This window comes from Malaya genurostris, chromosome 3 (assembly GCF_030247185.1).
Source record: "Malaya genurostris strain Urasoe2022 chromosome 3, Malgen_1.1, whole genome shotgun sequence".
NCBI lineage: Eukaryota > Metazoa > Arthropoda > Insecta > Diptera > Culicidae > Malaya > Malaya genurostris.
In genome coordinates, this window is record NC_080572.1 from 232620409 (window position 1) to 232643422 (window position 23014).

The window sequence follows — 23014 nt, forward strand, 5'->3', positions numbered from 1 at the left end:
GACATCGCTACAGACTTGTAAAGATTGAGAGTCAGACAGACAAAACTATTACTGACGAAAAACAAATCAAGACTCATAAGAGAAACACAAAAACTCAAGACAGGTCCTTCTTCTAAATTTTCAGACTTTTCGCATGGATAAAGACGGGGACCACCGACATACAAATACACGACTTGACCAAAAACCCTCTGGCAATAATACCCCTAGGACCAGCACGACTTAGCAATAATTTTATAAGAATAATGCACCGGATTGATTTAGGTCTCATTCAGGACGCTATAGAGCGACTAAATTATCAGGTTCAAAAACAGACAGAAACAGAACAGTTAATGAGCTCACTATTAAACTCTAAAATAGAAACGTTAAACTCTTGTTTCCAGAAGTTGCAACCCCAGTCTAGAACTAAAGATGGGAAACATTAGGTAAAATTTGGAAGTATGTGTCCGGCAGCCCGGACGCAGAAGATCTACGAATAATTAATAGAACTTCAAATTTACTAATAGATCAGAACAATAAACAAATCACTACCAATCACATCTTCGAAAATAGAATCAATAATATATCAAACAATATTGTAATGACACTTAGAAATTTTGATGTAACAGCTAAAGAAACACGCACTTATTTCGATTCATTGAACCTTCTGTTCAACATTGACGAGCTCATTAAACATTTAGAATACATAGAAGAAGCTATAGATTTGGCCAGGCAAAGTATTCCTAGCAGTCGGCTCATTAGCTACCAAGAGATGAAGACAGCAAAGCAGATCCTTCTTCGAAGCGGACTAGAAACAACAATCGTAGAAAATGTTCTGGACATCTCGAGCGCCTACGTCATGTACAGTAAAGAAACCATCATATACATACTGAAAATACCCAAAATAAAAAACGCGGAGTACACTATGAACTTCGTGGAGTCAATAATTTCCAACCAAACAAGAATTCATCTAACATCAACCTATTACCTGAACGGTCCAATAGTATATAGTACAAAATCACAATGCCCCAAATACAAACACATTTATATCTGTCCAAGCTCACAACTGGAGCCAGTGGTAGAATGTGTGCAACAAATAATTAAAGGTGAAAACGCACAATGTCCTACAGAACGAGTGTACAACAGTAAAACCATCAGAAAAATCAACGAAGGAAATATACTGGTAAACGATGCGAATGTAGTGTTAACATCCAACTGCTCCAATCATCAACGAGAACTGAAAGGCACATTCCTCATACAATTTTCCAGTTGTATGCTAAAACTAGACGGGGAAGAGTTCTCCAACAGTAATCTAGAAATTTCGGCAAAGTCATTCATACCGACCACTGGAGTGAAGGTAAATTCCACCTTCGTTATAAATCGCATTCCATTAGAATACTTACAGGAACTTCATTTGGAACAACGAAAACATATCAATATTTTAAACCTGACCACAGAAAATCTCCACTGGAACCTCAAAACTTTTGGATGGTTATCATTTGGCGGCATATCATCTATATCTATAAGCCTAATCATATTCATTGCAGTATGGGCCCTCAAAGTAATCATCGCTCGCAGGTCAGCACTAGTAATTCTACAAGATGGGAACAGAGAAGATACGAGTTCAGCACATGCAACAACAGGCGGACATCCCGAGGTGCCATTCATACCACAGGAATAACACAGATTTGGAAACAGAACGCTGAGGACAGCTTTTCTTCAAAAAGGGGAGCCGTTAGGAAACACTGCCGACCAACTACAGCGAGCCACGAGTACACGCCGTTAGAATCGCATAGTTAGCAGTTTTTACATTATAAAAGGTAGCTGAGCCACGCGCTCATCCTCTTTCTCTGCCGAGTGTTCGTAATAGCTAGTTAGTATCCGCTACTCCGGATTCATTAATAAAGTGTTTAATTTTAGTTTTTAAAAAGTTAACATTGCTGATCCGAACTCTAACTATGTAAATCCGAAATGAAATTATCGACACCAAAATTCTATATGTTGCTATTTTTGTGGACGTTGGGACCGTACGTGAAAAAGCTACAAACGAGAACAGGTAAAAAAAATTTCTTAACAAAAATTGATTCAGTTTGGAGTCAACCGGCACTGTGAGCAGTTCGACCGATTGTGTCATACTGCTGGTAGTCGTTTGCATTGGAGAAAAAAAAACGAAAAGTGGACAACGATGGGGAACATTATAACAAATCAGCCGTTCTAATGGCTCTAAATGTTATCTAAAGACCTATTAAAATTAGTTCTTTGCAAATCGAAGGTAAAAATCATCAGTTTAGAGCAAATCTAGAATAATTTGATTAGCTTTGTGCACAAACGAGTGTAAATAAATCCAGCATTTGGCTGCTTCGCATTTGAGAAAAAGGCTCTGAACAGCGTTCAATATCGTAGAAAATAGTGCGAGTAACATTTGAATTGAATTGTAATTTGAAATGAAGTAATCAATCTTGAAATTCAATACATTGTTATTTTTGTAGCTGTTAGAACCGCTTTTTAATATTTTTGTCTACAATGTTCATCGTTCGCTCCGTTAGCATTGTGGATTTCGCTTTAAAAGAGTGTGGAAAGTTCATCAAAGTAAGAACACAACGGAGAGAATATATATACAAATCGACAAAAAACGAGCAAGGGGTGCTTTGTTCTATTTCGTACACGTTGTGTAGTGATGTCAATAATAATAATAATAATAATAAAAATAATAATAATAATAAAAATAATAAAAATAATAAAAATAATAAAAATAATAATAATAATAATAATAATAATAATAATAATAATAATAATAATAATAATAATAATAATAATAATAATAATAATAAAAATAATAAAAATAATAAAAATAATAAAAATAATAAAAATAATAATAATAATAATAATAATAATAATAATAATAATAATAATAATAATAATAATAATAATAATAATAATAATAATAATAATAATAATAATAATAATCATAATAATAATAATAATAATAATGATAATAATAATAATAATACTAATAATAATAATAATAATAATAATAATAATAATAATAATAATAATAATAATAATAATAATAATAATGATAATAATAATAATAATAATAATAATAATAATAATAATAATAATAATAATAATAATAATAATAATAATAATAATAATAATAATAATAATGATAATAATAATAATAATAATAATAATAATAATAATAATAATAATAATAATAATAATAATAATAATAATAATAATACTACTACTACTACTACTACTACTACTACTACTACTACTACTACTACTACTACTACTACTACTACTACTACTACTACTACTACTACTACTACTACTACTACTACTACTACTACTACTACTACTACTACTACTACTACTACTACTACTACTACTACTACTACTACTACTACTACTACTACTACTACTACTACTACTACTACTACTACTACTACTACTACTACTACTACTACTACTACTACTACTACTACTACTACTACTACTACTACTACTACTACTACTACTACTACTACTACTACTACTACTACTACTACTACTACTACTACTACTACTACTACTACTACTACTACTACTACTACTACTACTACTACTACTACTACTACTACTACTACTACTACTACTACTACTACTACTACTACTACTACTACTACTACTACTACTACTACTACTACTACTACTACTACTACTACTACTACTACTACTACTACTACTACTACTACTACTACTACTACTACTACTACTACTACTACTACTACTACTACTACTACTACTACTACTACTACTACTACTACTACTACTACTACTACTACTTACTTATCTGAATCCGGTTTCGGAAGAATTGGAAGTAGAGATTAAAAACTGCAAAAACTCACTTTTTTTTGGAGATGGTCAAATCGATTGTCACAAACTTGTAGGTTCAAAAGAAAAGTCTTACAGTTTCATACGGAATTCCTTAATTTGTTGTGGATACTACTTTTGGTTCCGGAACTACAGGTTAAACAGGATTTATAGAGTTCGTGAGACCAGGTCCGAACAAATTTTCCTATTTCTATTGAATAAACAGTTGTTTTTGCGAATTTCACGGTTATATTTATGATGTAATGAGTAATATGAGAAAGGCATCATTACACCACTATGTGGATTAAAATAGGTTTTTATATGTAGGAAATATGTGTAAAATTTGAAAAAAAATGGTTCAGTAGTTTTTGAATGACGATGGATACGGACTTTCGAAACCTGCTTTAGAGAAAAACGCGTTTAAAATTTTTTGTCTATAAAATCAATGGAAACAATTTACTACTCAAGGAAGACCGTAAGGTATAATATTTAAAAAAAATCATATTTTTCTTTTATAATTTGTTATAATGAAACATTTCAAGAATGTTTTATCGAGTCAATCAAAGCAAAAGTCTTGGACGTATGCGCCGAGTTCTTGTTTCTTCACGAAGATAAAGGCCCATAACTTGCTGAGTTTTGTTCCGATGAGCTTGTAAATTTTACCGAATATTCTTGAAATGTTTTACTATAAGAAAATACAACGAAAAAAAAAGATTTTTCAAAAGTGTTAGACCCTACCCGCTTTTTAGGATTTATTTAAAATTGTTTGCGTGGTCATATATAAAAACTATTTGAATATTTAGGGGTTAGCCAAATTTTGTGCTAGGGCACATAACCGTTTTTATTAGTTTTACGTTTCGTCTTTGACTCATCAGTGCAGAGCAGTTCAAATTGAACTGCTTAGTGCTAAACTCGGCAGTTCAATTTGAACCGCTAAGCAGACGTAAAGTTTCTGCTACTTACAGAACACTTTTTGTTTTGCAACGGAGTGCAATGTCTTTTCTGACGTGCCGAACGAAAACGTGTTTTCGACTATTTCTGGCCGATGCAGGTATGGTCATTTAGGGGTTAGCCAAATTTTGTGCTAGGGCACATAACCGTTTACACATAACTATTTGAATAGTTTTTATATATGACGATCTAGAATTAAATATAGTAATCTCGTTAGTAATTTCAATTATATTAAACTACTTTTCGAATCTGATAATATCAATGATTGGTGTAATTTTTTACACTGTAATGAATTTTGATTCCGAAAAATATTTTTATAGACATATACCATCGAACCTAATTCGTCCAGATAAAAATATTTAATGTTTAATATATATTTATATCATTCTATACAATTAGATTAAAATTAATGGTTCGTCATTCAAAAATCTTTTAGATCTCAAACAACTTGTAGGTTCAATAGTGGGTTGTAGGTTCAATCGCATATGTTTAATTATTACAGCAAACGATTTTGAATCTGTTAAATAAAATACATAACATTCAAAATGTGGAATGAATCCCGCAGTCGAGGGAAACACGCAAAAAGTTTCCATTAAAAAATCAACACATTTGCTCTGAAAGTACCGGCTAAGATTTTATCCGGTAATCCCATTCAAAGTTTTTTCCCCGATTGATGCACCAAAAATCATTTTAAACGTTTTCTGCTCTGGAAAGTTCTAGTACGGTTTTGGCATATAAAGTATTAATTCGGTTTTCGTATTCAAAACTACGTAAAGGGGACGACCCGGCGAACGACCATAATTAGGTTGAATCCGGGTATAAATAAACGAAATAATAAAAACTTGAAGGGTTTCGACGATAAGTTGCACTTATTAGCTATTCATATAACGCTCGATCACTTTTTGAATTATGCTATGTTTCAAACAGTATCACACACAGGGATTTTTGTTAAAAAGCTTTGAGAGTAAATGTTTCATTCATGTTAACTTGAATATGTGTTTTATACCGCAGAAAACTTGTCGCTCATTTGAATCAATGTAAAATTTTAAAGTTATAGTGGCCTACACCTCTAAAATGGAAATGGATTCAAAGTTTAAATGGTACGTTTGAGTTGGCGTAGCAAAATCCTGCACTCCTGTTACTTCTGTGTATGATATTTAAGCTAAATAGGGTAATATTAATCAGCTGCATAGCACGCTCAAAGATTGGACATGTTTTTCTTATTATTATAATTATTATTCATCACAGCATGTGTGTCAATATTATTAGCTGTTTTTATTGATCACGACGGCATTGCTGACCGACGAAAAAAAACTGTCGGATAATCCATATCCGATAAAGTTGAGTGATAATCAGCTTTGACGTTTACGTCACTTATACCATTATATCACCAGAGTGACAGCCATTTGAACTTCAAACCTGTTCAATGAACACAGAGTAGCATTAAAACGAGCCTAACTTTGTTGAAATGTTGATTCCGTATCAGACAGTGATACTGATAACGATGAAGATATTTTTTAATTCTAAGTAAAACCAAAATTTATCTTATCAAAAATAATTTGTTACAAAATTCATTATAATATCTACAATGAATATGTGATATGGAAAGATAATACTGACTATTTTTATTTACTGTGAAAAAGAAGATTTGCTTATTTCCACCCCTTGGTATGAGTAATATGAGCAAGACACCATCACCATCACTAGGTGGATCAGAACAGGTTATTTGAAGAGTAACAGAAACGGGTGAAGTCCGTCGGATCTTTTGTATGTGCAGATAATTCCCATTCGCATACTGACTAAATCACCATCAATAAGTACGGCAACATGTAAATATAGCAGTATGTAAGAATATACGTTACAGCTGGCAAAATTGTTCGACATTTTCCTTTCCCCAACTTTAGCATTTCTCAATCATAACCGTGTTAGACCCGAGAAGTTTGAGGGTGGCTTCTGTTCGCCTTGTAGCACAGTCTTATGCTTTCGCGTTCTCTTGTTCCCAGACGGATCCGTAACGTTACAAAAGACAACGGAAATTAACATTTTTTTCCGTTTCTTTGCATACCCGGTATCCGAGTCAGGTGTATCCATCCAGTGCTTTGTGCACCGAACACACTGCCACGGAAGATTGAATAATTCAATCTCCTGACAGATGGCGCTAGTTCGAGCTTCCACCTAATCGCCCTTTCGGGATGTCATATAACATATAAATGTGTTCGAGCGCTCTCTTCTAATACCAACGGCACCGATAATGGTGCCCTATATAAAAGTCGATTCAGCAAGGGATCGAAACGAAGTGTTTGCCTTGGCATCATATGCAGCGGAAAAGCTCACGTTCGACACTGACGGGAGCCCGTTGCTGGGTGTTAGGAACATTCTTGTTACCCTTGAATGGGACCGCTATTTACTGTCACTCGGAGCCTTCTCTGGGGAGATAATAGTTAGAAATCTGCTGTTCATGGAGCACGAAAAAGGATTGGTTGACTTTTTGAGGAAATGTAGTCAGTTGTCTGGGAAACCGTCTTAGTCCTTTTTCAAGATGAAACTGAACGTTTGGGTAAACAGTTGGTAATAGATTCCGTTGCAAAAAGAAACAAAGCATAATTCAACAGAGAACCGAAGTCAAAGGGTCTGATGATTGCCGATTGTTCAAATTTTTTTTTCACACATTGAGAACACATACTCTCACGTTTATTCCTAGTAATATGTTTTTTTTTTCATTTCGAATAATTTGGCGAATGTAACCAGTCGCGAACTGAGATTCTCCGGTCTTCCAAAATGCTTAGCGCCCCCGGAATCGACTTACATTGTTTCACCGCTAACCGGATCGTATCCGGTTGAGTTTCTTCGAAAAACAGTGTGAATGGGACTCGTTCGGAAGAGTATTGTCCTCCGTGTACTCGCTGCTGAATGGGGTTCCAAACGACGCGAAAACCCTCCAGCTGTCCTTGATTTTTTTTCTCACTTCTTTTCTACAATTTCATGTTTTGTCGAACAGTGGTGTATGAGACTGAAATATTTAGTCTAACAAGCTTAGGGTGGAAACGAAACGAATAAAACATTGCTGTTGTGTAGGTGATTCCGTGTGACAGGAGTGCTTTAGCATCGTTTACGGCAACGTGAAGCGACAACGTTTTTTTTCCTCAAGAAATTTCACTTCTTTTGTGTTTCGAATTGTAAAATAGGATCTTTGGTTTGTATCTGATTTTGGCGATTGTTTTACGCTGGGATTCGACATTGATAAAATTAAGCATTCGCAGCTAAATCGTTTTTGCGACAAGCATTTCACAATTGTGATCTTCATTTCATTTTAAATGCATGCGATTTTCCTAATGAAAATGAATGAGTTTTCATTCCTCGAAGCTCATCTTCACTGGCATCACCACAACATTGTTCCATTCGTTTCTAGGACAATCTGTTATACGTTCGTTGATCATAAACGATCTTAAGAAAGGGGCAATTTAGTAGTTTAGTTTAAGCTCCACAAGCGGCGAGATTTTTATCGACATTCCGGAATATTTAAATCTGCTGGGTCCACTCCCACTCCCTTACTACCAGAGAATGCTTCCTGTCGCGTTGATCTCATTAGCACCGAACGCAAAAGGAGTCCTTGTTTGAAACTGATTTATACCGTGGCACAAAAGCACTTCTTTGACTTCGTAAGAAAATGGGACGAGAACAAGGCGTGCCGCGGAGTGCCTTTTAAATGAGAACAGTTGGGGGGGTGCGGGTAGAGACTGAACATTGTGCTGTATTTATTTGCTCGGATTTATTAAACGACGAAAACGAATGCATTACCCCACTGTGAAGGGGATCCGTAACCCGAGACGGTTGGAATGTTGTTGACGTCTACAGGCAATTTCGGAAAAAAAATGCGGTGATTTTGGTGTCGCTATTTGACTTTTCCTGCTATGCAACGGTTTAGATAGTGGAATGTGAGAAATTTCGGGTCTTTGTTCAGTTGGAATAAAGTGTTTTTTTTTTGCTGGAGATTTTGTTTGATTCGGAAATAATAGAGTCGTTGAGCGAAATGCGAAATTCTTTGTATTCTTTGTAGTTTTGTCTTGATTATGCAGCGGGAACATGATTTTTTTTTTAAATAATTATCCAAATATCACAAGATCATGAATAAGCTATATCTCTTTTAAGTATAACAATTTCAGAATAGGAATAGCCATGTTGGCGTAATGCCTAGCGACAGGAACCCATAAAATGATAGCTATATTCACATTTGGATTTCTTCTCGAATCTCGGAATATCTTTGCCAAAATTTGAACAGCTGAGTGCTCGGTTGTAAACATCAAAACTATAGAAATTCTCGGTGTTCAGTTTTTCACATTAGCATATAATTCACATTCACCAAGAATTTCGATAAGAAACCGATAATAGTTTGTTACACGGAAAAAAAATCCGTTTCTGCTGTCATGATTAGAAAATCACGAAACCAATCATTTCAACTTCTCATGAAACCATGAGCAATAAGTCTTCTCCCATGAATTTTTTTTTTTTTTTTTTTTTGTTTCGATTATAGAGGTTTTAACCTTAAGGTCATTCGCCTCTTCGGATCAGAAAAACTTTCTGACCCTATGTGCGGGGTTGGGAATCGAACCCAGGCGGGCTGCGTGAAAGGCATGGACTTACCCATCACACTATACCCGTCCCCACCCATGAAAATTAATCATGATCCGGAAATGCATTACTTGAAGAATGTATTTCTTTCAAAACTCGTAACTTCAATTTTCTACCCGGATATCACTTTGAACCCTCTATCTCAAGTGATAATCAATAGATTAATGGTAAGGCAAAAGTAGTAATTGAAAAGCAAGAACTACTGAGAATGTTTACTTGATCCTGAGGCATATTCATTTCATAATTGTGTTGTTTTACCCAACGGCTGACAGAGAATTGACAACATAAAGATAATTAAGCGAAAGCTGACATTAGGGTAACAGAGGTATTTTGGCCCACTTTAGGATTGATTTTATTTTGGCCCACTTTGTAAAAATATCCATCAAATGTTGTAATATCTATGAAAAACCCTTCCGCAATAGGTTATTTAATGTGATTAGCTTCAAATGGATGCAACATGGGTTACTTAATATCGATTAAATCCATAAAGTTTGTTAGGTGGGCCAAAATATATGAAGTGGCCAAAATATCTCTGTTACCCTATATGAGACGGTTACGGTTTTTTATTTTGGCAAACATAAATGTTACATTTTGAATGAATATATCTGAATGTATTCCCACAAATTCAATGTGACTATTGTTGTTAGAATAATATTACAAGAGCTAGTGTAAACCGAAAAATAAATTGGACTGTTAATTTGGAACACCATCTAACGAAAATCAGAAAACTTTTTGTTCGACCACTTTGATTATATCTATGAAACAATCATAGATATAACAACATAAGCTGTATTGATTCACCTAAATATTTTAAATAAGACGTTTTTGCAAACGATGTTTTGAAAAGGTACAAGGCAATATCAATCCGCGGCATTTGCAAGAGTTTCGTTTTAGAAGGTTTGATTTACACATGTTTTTCATGTAATTCGTTTAAGTGTTTAAATTCTGAAACAGAAAATTCAAAACTGAAGCATGAAACAAGTAAACACGTTATTTTAGGCGCCGTCGTTTGTCATAAACATAATATTTTAATTGTTAATGATTAGTTAAAATCGCGTTCAAGATACGTTCATCGCACCATTCCATTTAATTCATATTTGAAATCTTCATATTTTAAAACATAACGCCTGAATTTATGCTGCAAAGATTACCTTCGTTGCAGAAACACGCCTAAAGTTATACCCGACAACGTCAAGTGCGTTACGTTTCAATTTCAGCGAAATCAGTCCGAATGGATCATGATCCGAGAACTTTTAATCATGGTGTATTATCATAACATGAAAATACTCGCTTTTCCCCAAATCATGACTCGTTTTGCAAATTTCTAGAATCGGAATTTTGCCCGTGTAAGATTTGCGTCGTTTTTGGAAGAGGAAATGATTAATTTAATCGATCTTCATGCTTAGTTTACGTGCATTTATTTATTAATATCACTTTCAAAATATAACTTTATAAAATTCATTGGTTTTACTAATTTGAATAAAACATTTATTAGGGATAACAGGTTTATACCTGAGCCCAATTAATGCGAATCGCTAACATATCCAATAACCAGAGCTAATAAAAGTCATTTTCATTGACACGAAATAGACGAAAATGCTCCGCTTGTAAATTGTGAAAACTAGATGTCCACTCAACGACATAAGCGGAACAGTAGTTTCTGAATTGTGTGCTTCCTTTTATTTACGCTCTCAGTCATTTTCGGTTGTGAGCGAGAGTCGTATACTGTGCAGTGTCGATATTCAACCGAAACTTCGAGAATCGATAGTGAATTCGGTGGGAAATTTTGTCGTAAACTACTTAATAATCTGTATTTGTATACTACGTCCGTTGGTAGAATCATTTGGTGACTAAGGAAAATACCATAGTAGCTTCCGGGAAGGATGATCGATTACGAACCCAACCTGTGGTTGATTATGCTAGAATATGGCTTTTCGTCAAGCGTCAAAACAGTTGGTGCGACTTTCGATACATTTGTGAGGTTAGGTGGACTGAAACAGAGTGCTTTGAATGAACTTTGAAAATATCAATTCAATACCAATTTTCTTGACAAGATTTTATCTTATTATTTTTTCGATATGTTGTAATTAACAACTGATATTTGTTCTAACGGCGTTTCAGCATTTCTTCACCAATTCTATACCACGATTTCTGCTTAGCCTTGAAAAATGCTTCAGGCAAATCTCTTCCCAGAAAGCTTCTTTTTCAAATCCACGAACAGAAAATAATCACCGAGAGCATAATCTGGCGAATGTGGTGGGTGCGGTAGTAATTCGCATTTACCCTTCGTTACGACCGACTAGTGACATGGTAAGCGGTGAAGAAACGCGGCTCCAACTTTGCAAACAATTTTTGCCTTTCTCTATAGAAAGGTAATAAAATTGATGGAGAAATCGACTTTCGATCGAAGCTTGTGTTATATACCATTCGACTCAGCTCGACTGAATCGGAAAATGCCTGAGTATGTATGCGTGTGTGTCTGGTATTAAGTATGGGGAAATTGATTTTTACAAAAAAAAAAAACAATCGGCTGGAGATCAACCTATAAACCCTAAAAATTAGTACTACTGCTAGTGAAAGTACTATGATGCGACTTCATTTTAATGTACTTTAATGGTTGATCTGAGTTATTCAATGTTTTCACGACAGTTACTCAGCTTAGTATGAAAATTATTTTTAAAGAAACCCGGTGAAAGACCGTAACTAGGTTAAAGCTGGGTATAAATGTACCAATATTAAAAATAATAATAATATTAAGGAATGAGTCATTGTTCGGTTTTCCTTAAATAACATATTCTACAAATATCGAATTGTTTAGCGATCTTCGAAGGTTTTCTTCTTCGTGGAATTTCCTACGAAAATAACACATGTATACTGAAGTCTTTTTTTATGCGACTTTACGTACCGCATAAAAAACTACATAAAAAACCGCATAACACTGAAAATTCGCATAAAAAAACTGCATAACTCTGAAAATTCGCATAAAAAAGTCGCATAAAAAACCGCATAAAAAGACCTTAGCAAGTATTTTTTTATGCGAGATTACGTACCACATTAAAAAAGCCGCATAACTCTGAAAATTCGCATAAAAAAGTCGCTTAAAAAAGCCGCATAAAGGAAGACCGCATGAAAAGACCTTAGCAAGTCTTTTTTATGCGAGTTTACGTACCGCATAAAAAAACCGTATAAATAAAATGCATAATTCTGAAAATTCGCATAAAAAACCGCATAGCTTCGAAAATGCGCATAAAAAAGTAGCATAAAATAAACCGCATAAAAAAAGACTTGCTAAGTTTACGTACCGCTTAAAAAAACCGCTTAAAAAACCGCCTAACTCTGAAAATTCGCATAAAAAATACCGCATGACTCTGAAAATTCGTTTAAAAAAAACCGCATAACTCTGAAGCTTCGCATAAAAAAGTCGCATAAAATAAACCGCATAAAAAAGGCTTTAGCAAATCTTTTTTTATGCGAGTTTACGTACCGCTTAAAAAAACCGCATAACTCTGAAAATTCGCATAAAGAAACCCGCATAGCTCTGAAAATTCGCATAAAAGAAATCGCATAACTCTGAAAATTCGCATAAAATAGTCGCATAAAAAGACCGCATAAAAAAAATACATTAGAAAGTTTTTTTTATGCGAGTTTACGTACCGCATAGAAAACCGCATAACTCTGAAAATTCGCATAAAAAAAACCGCATGACTTTGAAAATTCGTATAAAAAAACCGCATAGCTCTGAAGCTTCGCATAAAAAAGTCGCATAAAATAAACCGCATAAAAAGGCTTTAGCAAGTCTTTTTTATGCGAGTTTGCGTACCGCTTAAAAAACCGCATAACTCTGAAAATTCGCATAAAGAATCTCGCATAGCTCTGAAAATTCGCATAAAAAAACCGCATAACTCTAAAAATTCGTATAAAACAGTCGAATAAAAAACCGCATAAAAAGACCTTAGCAAGTATTTTTTATGCGAGTTTACGTACCGCATAAAAAAAAACCGCATAAAAAACGCATAACTCTGAAAATTTGCATAAAAAAGAAAACCGCATAGCTTCGAAAATGCGCTTAAAAACCGCATAATTGACAGATCTCAACTAATAAATACTTTGCGTACCCAAGGTAGACTATCCAATGTCCCAGTTCGAGACATTCTTGCTTGTCGTGACCTTTCATACATGAAACTTATTTATCATTTCATAAAGAAAATTGGAGTTTCAATTTAATAAAGGCCCCTTTTAAGACTTAGTTCTGATTCCAGCTGCGTCCATGAGTTCAACCAATAGCTAAATTAGAATAGAAATTATGTAATGATACAAACAAACTCGAAACAGTTTATGAAATTACCAACAAAATGTCTGAAAATAACAGCTTATATATAATTTATAGAAGTTAATCGTTTGGTTCAAATAATATTTCCGAGTAGATTTCATAATTAATGACGAGTTTTTTTGATCACGGTAACCCCTATGCCAGGTAAGTATTAATGACGAGTTACCTAATATGATATTTAAGTAATAAGAGGAATATGTTTTAATAAATTCAAATCGTTGTGACTATGTTAGAATTAAATTAGGATAAGAATTTTATGTAAAAGTGATGCTACGGCGAAGAAAAACTTATGTAAACTGCCTTAAGAAATAAACGTATTTATGAAAAAAAAACCGCATAATTCTAAAAATTCGTATAAAAACCACATAGCTCTGAAAATTCGCATAAAAAAGTCGCATAAAATAAACCGCATAAAAAAGACCTTAGCAAGTCTTTTTTATGCGAGTTTACGCACCGCCTAAAAAACCGCTTAAAAAACCGCATAACTTTGAAAATTCGCATAGAGAAACCCGCATAGCTCTGAAAATTCACATAAAAAAATCGCATAACTCTGAATATTCGCATGAAATAGTCGCATAAAAAACCGCATAAAAAAACACATTAGTAAGTCTTTTTTATGCGAGTTTACGTACCGCATAAAAAACCGCATAACTCTGAAAATTCGCATAAAAACAACCGCATAGCTCTAAAAAATTCGAATAATAAAAACCACATGACTCTTAAAATTCGCATAAAAAAACCGCATAACTCTGAAGCTTCGCATAAAATAATCCGCATAAAAAAAACCCTAGCAAGTCTTTTTTTATGCGAGTTTACGTACCACATAAAAAAACCGCATAACTCTGAAAATTCGCATAAAAAAACCGCATAGCTCTGTAAATTCGCATAAAAAAACCGCATAACTCTGAAAATTCGCATAAACAAAACCGCATAACTCTGAAACTTCGCCTAAAAAAAGTCGCATAATATAAACCGCATAAAAAAAGACCTTAGTGTACTGATTTTTTAAATCTAAAGGGTGATCTACGGCCGATTTTTTTTTTTGGTAAAAAGTCAGTTTTCCCATACTAAACCTAGGGTGGGAAAATATAGACTCTCCGATTCAGATAAAATTTTGCATAGTTCTTTGGTGACCTAAAGGAAACATGAAAAGTTTGGTGGAGTTGAATTAAAATTTTGTCCTTCTCTAGTTTGCATCTATCGTAGATTTAACATATAAGCTTAGTTTTCTGGGAGATGGCAGAACCAATTTCTACAAACTTAGGCTTGTTTGAATGTTACTATTAGGTTGTGAATCAAGTTCAAAGCAGGGGTGGAAATAAGCACATTTTTTGATTCACAGTAAATGAAAATAGTCAGTATTATCGTTTCATATCACATATTTATTGTAGATATTATAATGAATTTTGAAACGAATGATTTTTGATAAGATAAATTTTGGTTTTACTCAGAATTCAAAAAACTCTTCAATTTAATTTCCCACAATTTAAAACATAATTGCAGTTTTAGTTTTGTTGCCCAATTTTTTAATTCACGGTGTTCGGTTTTTTGATTCACAATCGGAAATCTTGATACACATTTTCATGCGCAAAATTGGCTTATTTTTACCTCTGGTTCAAAGCTCAAATGGCTGACGCTTCCGGTTCCGGAGATATGATCGTAGAAGTGACGTAATCGAAAAACCGCATTTTTCTTAATACTTTCTCTTTCTCGTGAACCAAGTTCGAAGATCAAGCGGTCTGTTACTTCCGGTTCCGGAGACATAAAGGTATAAGTGATATATTGAGTTGTGGATCAGGTTAGTTCAGGATTAATTGGCATTCACTTTCGGTTGCGAAGATATAATCGTATAAGTGACGTAACTGACAGACCGCATTTTTTCTCTGCTAAATTTCTTCGGAATGGCCAATTCGACTACAAGAAGTTTAGACTCGTTTGAATGCTACTTTTGGGTTGTAAATCATATTCGAAGATCAAGTGTCAGTCACTTTCGGATCGGGAGATATAACAGTATAAGTGACGTAACCGACAAGACGCATTTTTTTCTCTCTGCGAAATTTTTATTCGATATGGGTTAACCGATTATAACAAACTTAGGCTCGTTACTATTAAGTTGTAGATCAGGTTTGAAGATTAATTGACATTCACTTTCGGTTCCAGAGATATAATCGTATGAGTGACCTAACTGACAGACCGCATTTTTTCTCTGCCAAATTTCTCCGGAAAGGCCAATCCGATTACAAGAAGCTTAGGCTCGTTTGGATGCTACTTTTGGGTTGTAAATCATGTTCGAAGATCTAGTAGCTGTCGGAGATGTAAAAATATAAGTGACGTAACTACCAAACGTATTTTTTCTCTTTGCTAAATTTTCTCCGAGATAACTAAACCAATTTCTAGAAGCTCAGGCTCGTTTGGAAGCTACTTTTGGGTTGTGAATTAAGTTCGAAGATCAATCGACTGTTATTGTTCGCTTCCAGAGTTTTAATGGTATAAGTGTCATATTCGACAGAACGTATTTTTTTTTCTCTCCGTTCATTTTTCTCGAAAATAGCTGAACCGATTTCTATAAATGTTTGAAACGTTTGATCGAAGCACTAGCCATGCAGTGGTTCTGTACACTGTACATCAGCTGCGAAGTCTGTCGAAAAAGAAGGTCAAATCCCACAAAAGGAATGTAATGCCAGGACTGTGGTTTCTGGTTGTGGAGATATAATGGCATAAGTGACGAACCGACAAAACTCGTTTTTTTTTTCTATCCGCACTTTTTTTTCAGAAAGTAACCAATGACAAGTTCAAATGAAACTTTTTAAATGACAAGAGAAATGAATGATAACATCATTTTTCTCCATTGTTCCTTATTTCCAAAAGTAGTGTCACACTAATGAGCCGAATGTCATAAAAACTTGACAGATGTCACCTGAAGGATGTCTTTGTTGAGCACGAGAGGGATTTTTAATTAGTGACGCCATCTGTCTCCTAGACCGGGGACCTATTGACCGATTTGGTACAGGTCAACTACATGGCAATGAGTGCAACGATCCTATTGAAACTAACAATCCTTTCTGGACGAGATTCGAACATAAGTTAACTGACTTGCGAGGCTAGGGTGTTATACTCGGAACCATCGACCCGGCAATTTAATTTGAATTTGACATGTATTTATTTATTTCAATTAAATTACGCAAAGATTTCAGAAGCAACCATCAAAGGAACACGTTGTCATGTTTTCGCACAAGCGCCAAATATGTATTTACCAATTTATTTCATCCACTCGATGGAAACACAAAGCATTGGGATCATTACTGATATTATTCGCTGAACGAAAACACTCTTGCACTTTGTTACCCTAATGATCGTATCAAAATGAAAGCATTCGGCTCGCGGAGGAAAAAAATCATATCTTGGTAAGAAGGGCTGAAAACCCGTTTCCTGGCTGCTCAACTGTTTGCTGTGAAGTGCTTGAAAATATTTTCTACTTATTTTCCGAGGCCATCCTTCTACGTTCCACCAGGCAGAGGACGGTTCGTACGCTCGGTGCTCGACGACTTTCCTGATGTCTTTCGAAACAAAGTTGGTAGATTGGTAGGTTGTGCTTCCTCCTAGGTTCTCATCTCTTCGGAAGACTGCAGTTGACATTGGTGGTGCGCGTGAAGAAATGTGCTTTTCCTGGGCATAAACGTGACTATAATTCCTGACGAAGCGGTTGCTTAGAGCCAAGCTTGTACACCTAGGACACGGGAAACGCACCATTACCACACTCGCTATAAATTACAATTTCCCGGATACTGCTTTGAGTGCCAGTTAATTAACTTTCTGCGGGCAGAATTCATTTGCGATATTACGAGAATGTTGATTTGTTGACAAAATTTTATTAATTAAGTTGAATCTACCGAATTAATGTGTTGTGCTTTGTTGTCGGTTAAATAATTGGGTTCGGTTGAGTACAAAATTATGTCTTCACTTCTCGGATGTGTTCGTAGTTTCAGTAATCTGCGATTTCTTAAATCATAATAGAAAGCATTGGGTACTTTTTTTAGTATTACTGTTTTTTTGCTGAATCCTTCTTTAAAACCGTTTCGCTGATCAAACAGAAAGGCATGCGCTCAACCGTGGAACTAGGTTAAGCAACCGGACTAATTTTAATACAACTCATTTTTCACAGACCTCGTTAGCACTATTTGACGAGAACATTTTTTACCGCCACTTCCCGGGTTTTCTACCTATTTTCACTGGAAAGAGAAACGACTAGTTTTGAATAATAGGCGTTTTTTTATCTGCTCTGGATGCATCATCCTTTCAGATGGAATGTGTTCTATCTTGCCGAGATGAATGGCGGCCCAGTGACAGTGAATTTTTTCTCGTGCTTTTGGTTGCTTCGTGAGAAGATTAAATTTTTTTCGGTCATCTTTCAAATAATTTCCATTAGAAACAGTTCCCGGCACACTAACCTCGAACCCATTCAAGCCAATTTTCCTCTGACTGGCGAATCCGTGTTCAGGAAGGTTTGTAGAACCGGTCATAAAAATGTATTCCCATGAGCCTTCTCACTGGTGAAAAACTATGACACCAGGAATCCTGTTGTTTATACATATGACGGCTGCTTTGGATACTGCTGGGGAATAAGTTGAAAGGTCATTTGAGGTGGAAGACTCAGGAAGATGTTTACAGCATAAGCTACATGGGTCTAGGTCGTCTGGGATAAACCGACGCAATTGTTCATGCAAAAAGGTGCTATCTTCATTTCCTTTCTTGTGGCATTATTCAAAACGACCCCATTTCTGCTACGGTGAATTCCTGCCAACTTTCCCATTGTTTTGCCGGGCAGAATTGAGAATGGTTTGAAATTGTTTCGTCAAAGTTGAATATTTCTTTTTCAATAAGTGGAATGGAAGATTGACTAGCCGAGATAGGAAGTTTGTTGAGTGTTCTTTTTCTTTGTCGCTGCTTTTCAATAATGTCTGTACACAAGCGCAAGGAAAAAAGCATTGTTTGATTGTTTCGCACTTGGTGGGGCTTGGATTGTTTTGTCATTTCTTGAAATTGTCTTTGAACCACTAAATAGAGTATGCAAACGACGCTGGATATTTTATTCTAGAAGTTCGAAAATAATATCCTTTCAGATAATGTACGATGATAGAAAGAATTTTCCATTTTTGTGGAATTTTATTATAAATAAAACATCGTTTATTTATACTTGCTTAAAAAATTTCAGGGGTGCTAGGCACCATACAATCTATTTGCTATCTGTTTCATGAGAAAGGAATGATAATACAATACAAAAAAGTGGGTGAGTAATGTCAGAGATATAACTGGATGTCGTGAATACGAATAAAATTTCACACTTCAGAATACCTAAAATCATGCTCGAAGGTCGTGTAAATTGTGCACGGTCTCATTTCTTTACTTCCAGAATTGTAACGGTGCATCTATACTATAGTACAACGAGTCAAAGACACACTGTTTATAACACAAATTAATAATGGAAGAAATTGTTAAAAAGTTCTTCAATAATTAATTTACTGCTATTTAAAAATCAACTGCGCTGGGTAGAATGAATAAAACGATATTTCATACCACAGAAAATCATAAATTTATAAAACACGACAATTCGAATAACTCTACTTTGAACTAGGTTGAAGCAGCTTTTTGGAAGTGGGTTCGAGTAAAGCGTGTCTGTTTGGGAAACAGTATCAATTTCTTTTATGGCACAGCTAAGCAGGGGTGTTTAGGGGTACTTCACAGAGTGAGAATTTGATTGTTGTGGATTTTTTTTTGAATGGGCCCTTATATTTTCAGTGTGTAAATCCTATCGAAAATGTCAGGTCTGTCTTAGAAAAAACTTACACGAAAGCCAGTTCCATTTTGAAAGTGACATTTCGTGGAATTCGTTTTTTTAAATAACCATTTATTGGAATATGAGTTAGAATTAAATTATTAAGATTTAAATTGGGTGTTCAGCCACAAGTGGTGACTTTTCAGCCCTATTATATATATGATTTGGTTGTTACCATGAGGACATCATTTGCTTCCGCAATTCTTAGATTTTTGTGTAGGGAAAATTCCAAACCTACTTGTATTGTGTAATGGGGAAAAGGAACTTATATACTAACTTACTAACTAATACAGAGAGCGAATCGATTCAATTGAAGATTGCATCGATTTTTGTCGGAATTTGCTTATAATATTATGTGACATTACATCTAATGGTTCTATATTTGTGAGTCTGTGTAACTCATTTGTACTAAACCAGGGAGCACGCTTCAAAATCATTTTCAGAATTTTTTTCTGAATGCTTTGAAGCGTTTTCTTCCTGGTGGAACAACAACTTGACCAAATTGGTACTGCATAAAGCATGACTGGTCTGAAAATTTGTTTATAAATTAACAATTTGTTTTTTAGACAGAGCTTAGAATTTCTGTTCATAAGAAGATATAAACATTTAATATATTTATTACACTTTGCCTGGATTCCTTCAATGTGATCCTTGAAAGTGAGTTTTTTGTCAGACCATGTCAATTCCAAGCCAGAGAAAAGAAGCTCTTGGCTTATGAGGAAAGATAAATAATTGCGTTTTTGCTGCATTTGGTTTAATTTTCCATTTTGACAGATAATCACTGAAAATATTTAAACTTCTTTGTAGGCGACTGCAGATCTTGTGTCGTCACAGAATAGCGATTTCTGACAACCAACGGGTAGATTTGGAAGATCAGAAGTGAAAATATTATACAAGATTGGAGCTACGTTCGAACCCTGCGGTACACCTGCTCGTACGGGTAGCAATTCAGATTTACTATTCTGATAGCTAACCTGAAGAGTACGGTCAGTCAGAGATGTCTATCTCCTCTGTGTGACGAAGAGCAAGCAAAATTTCTCCCCTCGCACTGACAACTTCAACGAGAGCTCTTCTCTTTCACATTTATACACCACTGTTGTGTAAAGTGTGCACGCATCATGCGTGCGTTTGTTTATTTCCTTTTACCTCTTCCACTGAATCGCACCAAAGTGCTAGAGCATTAGCTAATAAATTCTCTGAGGTGGATGCAGATACTTTCACAGAGGTGTACACGCTGGTGAGCACTCTGCTGTATGGTTTTCGTAGATGAAGCGTGGACACGCAAAATCAGCAAAATAAAACAATTTATCGTAAAATTTTCGTTTTTCCTTCAAATTTTTCATAGCAAGGCCAGATCTACTCTCTATTAATTGAAGTTCACAGAAGTGTTCGCTCACCATCACCAGTGGTCACTTGGGTGTATTTAGACGAGAGCGCGTGTGAGCGATTCATGCGAAGAGAATGTGTTTCACTCGCGCCAGCTGCTTTAACCACAAGCACACACTCAAATGCTGTCTATTCGACACTGAGAAGAAGTGCGCTTTCCTCTTTGTGCGGTGCTTCGTTTTTTGCATCCTCGGTGTGGCAAAAATCTGACTCTAGCGTGTATCACTCTGGTGAAATGCCATCTCTGCGGTCAGTTAAATAATTTTGAATCATTTTGATCAAATAAATAGGAAACTGGAAATCAGACATTTTCGCTATTAAACCTTTGTGCCACACACTGTCGAATGCTTTTTCTATGTCTAGAAGAGCAACTCCAGTGGATAACCCAGAAGATTTATTTGCTTTTATCATGTTCGTAACTCTGACAAGTTGATGAGTAGTTGAATGTTCATGTCGAAACCCAAACTGCTCTGGGCAGAATTTTCTAAAATAGTTTCATGATCCACATGATTTTCAATGTGAGATCTGTAATCCAACCAATTAGCTCTATGGTAGTTGAATATAGAACTAATTGGATTAATTATAGATTCGTTGTAAAGTCTGAATGTTACTGGAAGATGATCTGAGTCAAAGTCAGCATGTGTAGTTGGTTCACTACAAATGTGACTTTGATCTGTTAGAACCAGATCAATTGTAGACGGGTTTTTCACGGAAGAGAACCAAGTCGGATTACTGGGTTGAAGAACCAACCAACTGTGAAGTAACCAGCTGAGAGTTGATTATGAAGTGTTTTACCATTACTGTTATTTTGCCTACAATTCCACTGGACATGCTTAGCATTTGAGTCCCCTATTACGAAAAATTTCGGTCGATATCTTGTGAGTTTTTGCAAATCGCCTTTAAAGAAATTTAATTGTTCGCCGGTGCATTGGAATGGCAAATATGCTCCAGCGATGAAATATATTCCATGAATGGTTTCAACTTCGATTCCCAAGCTTTCAATAACTTTAGTATTGAAAGAAGGTAAAATTCGATGTTTAATTTGCCGTTGGACAAAAATGGCAACTCCACCACCCATTCCAGTAAACCTGTCAAATCGATGAACCACATAATGTGGATTACTTTTCAATTTGACATTTGGTTTAAGAAAAGTTTCTGTCACAATGGCAATATGAATTTTGTGAACTTTGAGAAAATGATAAAATTCATCTTCACTCGATTTCAAAGATCGAGCATTCCAATTTAAAATATTCAAATGATTATTTAACATCACTGATAAATTTTAAATAAATATATAAATAAATAAATTATTTTCAAATTGCCATCCGATTTGAAATGCTTCAAAAAGTTATGAATTGGAATTCATTCGGATGATCATTTGAAAAAGTTAATCTTGTAGGTAGATCATTTTATTTTCAGTTATATCGCCTAAATCAACTTCATTTAAAGAAACGAATGGCATTGAAGGAATATTTGTAGATAGACTGCCATTAGAAGAAGATGATTTGGCCGATCTACCTATTAATAAATTGTTTTCGTTAGAAGATGAAGTGCAAGGCGGTCCTGTGTTTTGATTATTTACATTAGAAGAATTACGTGGTAGATTTCTACTTGTTACACTAGCGTAACTGGCATTAGAAGAAGATGATGACGAGGTCGATCTACCCGCCAATAAATAGTTTTCATTAGAAGACGAATTGAAAGGCGTACCTGTTTTTTGTTTTAAATTCGAAGAAATAAGTGCCTTAGAAGAATAAGGCGTTGCATTTGTAACGGTTTTTTGATTTTCAGGTATGTTCTGTAAATTTAAGGTCGTTGATTTGACTTGTTGTATAAGCAAACGAGCGTTTATAATTTTTTCCCTGACAGGAAATTTCAAATAATTGGATTTATGATTTCCATCACAATTTGAACATGAAAATTGATCAGTGGTTTCATTCATTGGACAAACGTCTTTCAAATGCGATTTTGCACAAATCAAACACCGTATATCCATATGACAATTTTTGGTTCCATGGCCGAAGCCTTGGCAACGACGACATTGCGTTAAG

At 35.0% G+C, this 23014-nt stretch overlaps 2 protein-coding genes across 5 annotated transcripts in view; both read left to right on the forward strand.

Moving 5' to 3' along the window:
• Positions 1 to 23014, forward strand: part of LOC131439010 (uncharacterized) — an 803522-nt gene that overhangs the window by 37846 nt on the left and 742662 nt on the right. The window lies entirely within an intron of this gene.
• LOC131439016 (uncharacterized) lies at positions 474 to 1647 on the forward strand. Its single transcript, XM_058609493.1, has 2 exons — positions 474 to 1333; positions 1434 to 1647. Exons 1-2 carry the CDS (start codon positions 578 to 580, stop codon positions 1500 to 1502), a joined length of 825 nt encoding a protein of 274 aa, XP_058465476.1. The 5' UTR covers positions 474 to 577; the 3' UTR covers positions 1503 to 1647.